General features: G+C 54.6%; 1 protein-coding gene across 1 annotated transcript in view; it reads right to left on the bottom strand.

The window, feature by feature from the left end:
* Positions 1 to 4,497: 4,497 nt before the first annotated feature.
* The window catches only part of CRYBA2 (crystallin, beta A2), a 4,217-nt gene continuing 2,614 nt past the window's right edge, over positions 4,498 to 6,100 (bottom strand). The window contains exons 4-5 of the mRNA XM_008584494.1: positions 5,166 to 5,308; positions 4,498 to 4,707 (exon numbers count right to left, since the gene is read on the bottom strand). Of these exons, the coding sequence (XP_008582716.1) occupies positions 4,560 to 4,707; positions 5,166 to 5,308 (291 nt within the window). The 3' untranslated portion in view covers positions 4,498 to 4,559. The remainder of the gene's footprint in view (positions 4,708 to 5,165; positions 5,309 to 6,100) is intronic.

A 6,100-nucleotide genomic window follows, 5' to 3' on the forward strand; every position in this document is an offset into this window, starting at 1 on the left:
ACTCTCTGCAAACAGTGATGCGGCGGGGACACCCGGCCCCACCTCGGACCCCGCGGCCTCAGCCCCTCCCTGGAGCCCTTCTTCCGCCCCCCTCACCGCCCACTCTCCCCCTTTCCTCTCTCTATCCCCACCCGGGTTCCCGTCTCCAGGCTGCGTTATCTGCATCTTCACTTTTAAATTTCCGCTTCCCTCCCTCTCGCCTGTCGCTGCGCTCCTGGCCCTGCCGCCGCTGCTCCCTTTATCTCTGCCCCCCGCCCCCCGCACGCCTTCCCCGCCTCCCCTCCCACTCTCTGCTTGCCTAGAGACCCGACCCCTTCCCGTCTCCCTCGTGCTTTCGCCCGGCTCCTGCCTTTCTGCGGCCCCCAGGCCTCAGGTCCAGCCCTGGGGCATCTCCCCTGGCAACTCTGGTGGGTTGTTCCTCCTCTCTCTTCTCCGCCCCCTTTCTAGGTCTCTCCCTACGTCTAGTCTCTGCCTCTTTTCTCTGCTGCTCCCATCTCCCCTCCACTCTCCTCTCTCCTTCTCCCCCATCCCTCTCCCTCCCCTCTTATTCATTCAGTCCCCACAAGTTAGTTGTGGCCTAGACTACTGGAGGTCTCTGGAGACCTGATAGTCTGTGCTGGCTTTTCCTGGCAAGCTCCAGATCCCCCCGCCACTTACTGCTACGCCTATTCCTCTCCCATCCTTCCCCATGCCCAGTCTGCCACCCACCCTCATGACCGCTCCCATCCTGGTTATCCCTGAACCAGGCTGTGGAAGTAGAGGGTTTAAGACAGGGTTGTGTACTGTACAAGGCTGAAATCCACTCCAAGAAAGGGGCACCTTTTTATAACTCATGTAAAGATGCTGATGTGGTTCCCAGGTGGCCTAGAGTCTCTGGCTACCTGTGGGACTTCCTGGCTCTGGAGAGACAGACCAAGAAGGGATGCCAGCTGAAGATGCGGCCCTGGGCCAGGAGCCCACCGTCTGCAGCCAGGTAGCACCCAGTGGTTCTCTCTCTCACTGCTTGAGCCCAGCGGGTGAGGACACCTGGGTGTGGACAGGTCTATTGTAGGGTCCCTGGTAGTGGGATGCCTGATCGGGGATGGCTGGGAAGTCCTACTCCTGGGGTTCTGCAGGGCTTCCTGTTCACCCTCGTTTGCTATAACTGCTGGAGTGTTCATCTTCCCTGGTGGAGGGTGCAAAAGAGCCAGGGAGGACTGTGAGTGGCAGAGTCTGGGGGAGGAGGATCCCAGGACCCCAGAGGATCCTAGAAGGGCGGGGATGTGAGCTTCAGGATGTGAACGTGGAATTGGGTGGGAGCAAAGATGAGAGGTTAGGATGTTTCCTGGGGACCAAACTTACTGCTCTGAAGGAGGGGAGGGCCTTGAGTGTGGGTCCCAGATCCCAATCCTTCTCCTTCTGGTGCCCTCTTGCTTCCCTAACCTGCTATCCATAGAAAACAATAAGGAGCAGGAGGTAAGAGCTGGGGAGCTGGGAGGCATCGAGGTTCACCCATTTAATGCTCCTGGTGGGAGGCTGAGGTGGAGGCAGAGGCTCTCAGAGTGGGGTTCTACCCAGGTATCCCAGCTTTGAGCTGGGCAGGGACCGGCAGCACAAGTTTGGGGCTGGAGGGGTGGGACATTGGGAAAAGTTTGAGGTATGCGGGGAGGGTCATTCTCCACCCTACCTGGGTCTCCACCTCCCCCATCCCTTCCTGCCGCATGGGGCAGAGGCCGACAGAAGGGTCCCTGGCAGTTTTCTGTCCATCCCCCTCCTACCTGGCTGGATGCCAGTACCATGGGGTTCTGCAGATGACCAGTCTGCCCAAAGTGGAAGGAGGATAGGAAGATGAAGACACTGATGCCCAAACTGGCCTCTGAGACTCCCACTCCAAAGCTGCCGATGGATGTGGGGAGCAGAACCTGACCCTTGGAGCTAGAAAAATCTAAAGGGTACATGCTTGCAAAGGCTGCAGCAAATATTAGCTCCTCCAACTCCTTCACTATACAGATGGGGAAACTGAACGCCAGAGACCCCTGTTCAGGGTCACACTGTTAGTTCCTGAAGCAATCTCACTGACTCTTCCCAGTGACTACAGACCTTCCTTGAGGGACAGCAGCTTAGCCAAAGGCAAATACCAGATCTCGGAGTGGGCTGTGCTGGGCCCTAAAGCCAGTTTGTTTGGGTTCTGACTTCAGCTCCTGGCTCCCCCATTTCCTAGTTGTGTGACTTTGGGGGAAGTTTCATAACCTCTTTACTGTACCCTAGTCTCCTCATCTGTAAAATGGGAATTATAGTACCTGTCATACAGAATTATGAGGTTTATATAAGATAATGCATGTTAAGTGCTTAGAACAGGTTCTATACCTTTAGCTGTTGGTATTACCATTCCCCAAGGGGACAGGGAGGAGCCTGTGACCAGCCAGGATCCCAGGCTCCTCTGGGGCCCAAAGAAGTTTGGGGCTCTACTGAGGACTGAGACTTTTGGCCACAGTTCAGGTCAGCCTTCACTTAAAAGCCTGGATTAGGGTCAGGAACCTTGTGTTCAAATCCTGTCTTTGTCGCCAATTAAGTGGGTGACCTCATCAAGACTTCTCCTTCTCAGAGTCCCAGTTTCTTCGCTGGTGAAATAGGTAAAGAATGGAGGGTACTAGGAGGACCAAATGAAACAGGGGCTATGGACTCACTCTAGGGCCCACTCAAGTGTAAAGCAGAATTCATGCCCCACCTAGAGCTCTGTCCCTTGGTCCCTTGACCCAACCCTAGGATCCATGGGGGGAAGCAAGGGAAGGAGGGCTCTACGTTGACTGCCCCAGTGCTTTTTCCTAACACCACATTTTCATGGATTTCTCATTGAATCTTCACAACAACCCCATGAGATAGACAAGGCAGGGATCAACAGCCCCAGCTTATGGGTAAGGGTACTGAGGCTCAAGGATGCGATGTGATTGAGTCCCAGGTATTTTGACTTGTGGTCCAGGGCTCTTCTCAAAGGAACAGCTGCTTGGCTTTGCATAGCTGGACTCCTGGGGACTTCTCAGGTCCAAGTCACTGCTTTCCAACATTGCCCTGCTTCGCCTGGGCTAGGACAATGATCTGGGCCAACCCTCACCACTGGTAGGTCTACTCGGGGCTTGAAAGCACAAGAATCCCTAAAAGACAGGATGAGGGAAGTCCCAACAGCCTCAGGAGGTTCTGCCTCTGTGGAGGTGGGGTTATCACCAGCTGGGAAAAAGAGGGAACTGGGAAAAAACCATGCTGGTGCCAGGGACTCTGATGGCTGCTACCATACTCAGCCCTGCCATGGCTCTGCCTCCTGCCCCGGAACCCAGGCTCACTGTGTCAGTGGCTGAGGGGTAGCCTCTCCTGGCTCACCAGTCCTCTGAAGGGTAGGGAGGGAGAGGAAGGGTAAAGAGGGGGTTGTTTGGAGAAGCTGAGTAGAAGAGTATGAAAATGCTTTGTAAACGCTGGTGTTTTAACACCATTGCGAGGGACTGTTTTATTCAAGGTTCTGGGAGCTGGCTTCAGAGAGAGAAAGTCTCTCCCTTAGAAGGTGCTGGGAGGCAATGAGAGCTCTCACTGTTTCCTCTCCTGGAAATGGAGGAAAGGGGACTATTGAAAGAGGCTTGAAGGCTTCTCTGGCTGTGTAGGGAACCAGGGTGAGGATAAGGGCTGAAAAATGCTCTGGGAGCTAGAGAGGAACCCAACAGAACTTCTGCATAGGGTTGAGGAAATCCTGCCCTGCATGATGGTACCTGGCCCAGTGGGTGTGTAGAGGTTGAAACCCAGCTATGAGCTCTGCTGTGGGGGTTGTCCACCCCACCAGAGGATGGCAAAGGTGCCATCTGAGCTAGCAGTACCTGTGGCCCAAGCTGGTGGGCCTTCACCAAGGAGAGATGTGGGCAGGACCGCCAGGATTCTTAACAGCAGTTTCTACTCAGCCCCACAAGAGCCTACCCACGTACATCCTAAGCTAGTTCATGCTTGATAGTTGATGGAGTTGGGATGTGTTGTCCCCTCCAAAACTCATGTGGAAATTTGATCCCCAATGTGGCCGTGTTGGAAACTGATTGAGTCATCGGGGCAGATCCCTTATGAATGGATTCATGCTCTCCCTGGGGGAGGGGGGAGTAATGAGTAAGTTCTCGCTCTATTAGTTCCTGCGAGAGTTTATTGTTTATAGGATCCTGGCACCTTCTCTTTCTCTCTTGCTTTCTCTCTCTTGCTTCCTCTCGCCATGTGATCTGCTTGTCCCCGCTGGCTTCCTGCCACTTTCCGCCATGAGTAGAAGCAGCCTGAGGCCCATGCCAGATGCAGCTGTCCCAGAATCATGAGCCAAATAAACCTCTTTCCTTTATAAATTACCCAGTCTCAGGTGTTTCTGTCATAGCAACACAAAACGGACTATAACAATAGTGAAGGGTACTGGAGCCTGAGAGGAGTGTCAGGTTGGCAGGGAGGGACCCTTGGAAGGATGAGGATGGAGATCACAAAGCAAGACACGAAGCAGGAAGGAGGGGCAGGCAGGTTCAGGAATCTTTATTGAGGGTCCTCAGGGCAGGTATTTGGAGCCATGGAACCTAGTGCTGGACTCTCCGAATGGATTGCAGCTGCCCAGTGTGGGCCTGTGTGCCAAACTCGCTGTAGCTACGGAACTCCCCGCTGTGCCGGTCCCTCTCCAATACATACTGGTAGCCTCGGTAGCCTGGGTACTGGTAGGCCACCCACCTAGGCCAGTGAGGGAACAGGGGTGGCAAGTAGGTTCTCCACCCCCCCACCACCTATGTCCCCCATTAGTAGTCTCCCTTTCTCACCTCCCAATCCCCAGCTCCAAAATCATTGCTTCAACTTTCCCTATGTGGACCTCTCCCTGCCCTGCCTACTGCCCCAGTCCTCCTATCACCTTCCTCGTCTGGCCTCCTACCCACCTCCATTGCCTCCTCATCCATGTTTTCAATCCCTTCTTCTATCCCCATGTTGTTCTCCTGACTTCCACGCTCCTGTTACCACCACCCTCTCTCCCTCCCAGTCTGCCCCCATCACCTCTCTTCCCCTTACTCAAGCCCTCAGTATGTCTCTTTACCATGTCTCTTAGCTGCCCCCCAATCACTTTTCCCCACCCTCCTCCTCGGTCCCCAGTCCCTCCCTGCTCTTCTTGTCTCCCCGGTTCCAGTCCCAGGACTCACGCTCCAGAGCTGACTTTGAGGGAACCCACATCCTTGCTGGCCCAGCCCATGGAGGGCAAGGATGGGTAGTCATCACTGAGTTCAAACTTGCAGCCCTGGAAATTGTCCCCCTCAAACAGTGTCACACGGCTGTCACTGTGGTTCTGAGACACAGAAAGGTGGGGCCAGAGAAATCAGGCCCTCCAAAGGGGTGTTAATAGATAAATCTCAGTCCCACCCCCACCGCACTGCCCAGCACAAGCTGTGCAGCCCCATAGGCCCCCCAAGCACTCCCAGAGTTCACCCCTTCAGCTCCCAGTCAGTCTGGAAAACTGGGATGTTCAGAGGCCCCCCTCCTGGCCCCTCTCATGGTTTCAGGCTGAGGTGGTGAGACCAAGGGGTTCCCAGAGATCCTTTCAGGCCAGGGTAAGAGGGCTTATTTTGCAGGAGGAAAGTTGGAGGTCCTGAGTTATATCCAGCCATTAATCAAGACAGTTTCCCTAAGGGTTTTATTGTCTACCCAATCCCCTGCCCAGCACCCTACAGGGTAGGGCCCATCTAAGGGGTACTGGGTGGCAGAGAGAGAACATACAGGCCAGGCATAAGCATTAAACCCTTGCAGCGTTCCTCAACCTTTTAGGACAGAAAAGCTGCGCTAGCCTGGGTCCTCTGCCCTCCACCCCTAGCCCCAGGCCTTGCCAGTACCTAAGTCAGCACAAGTGGAAAGCGAGATCCTTCCCTTCAGTGTATTTAATTCATTACCACCACCAACCCCCCCAAAAAACCACACACACACACACACACACACACACACACACACACACACACACACACACACACACACACACACACACACTGAGACTGACCCTCTTCTCAGCCTTGATCCCTGGACCCAGTTTAGTCTCATCTCTGTGTTAACCCTTGTGACACTGGGCAAGTCACTTTCCCCCTCTGAA

The sequence above is a fragment of the Galeopterus variegatus genome, unplaced genomic scaffold, assembly GCF_000696425.1.
Source record: "Galeopterus variegatus unplaced genomic scaffold, G_variegatus-3.0.2 Scaffold3274, whole genome shotgun sequence".
Lineage (NCBI taxonomy): Eukaryota > Metazoa > Chordata > Mammalia > Dermoptera > Cynocephalidae > Galeopterus > Galeopterus variegatus.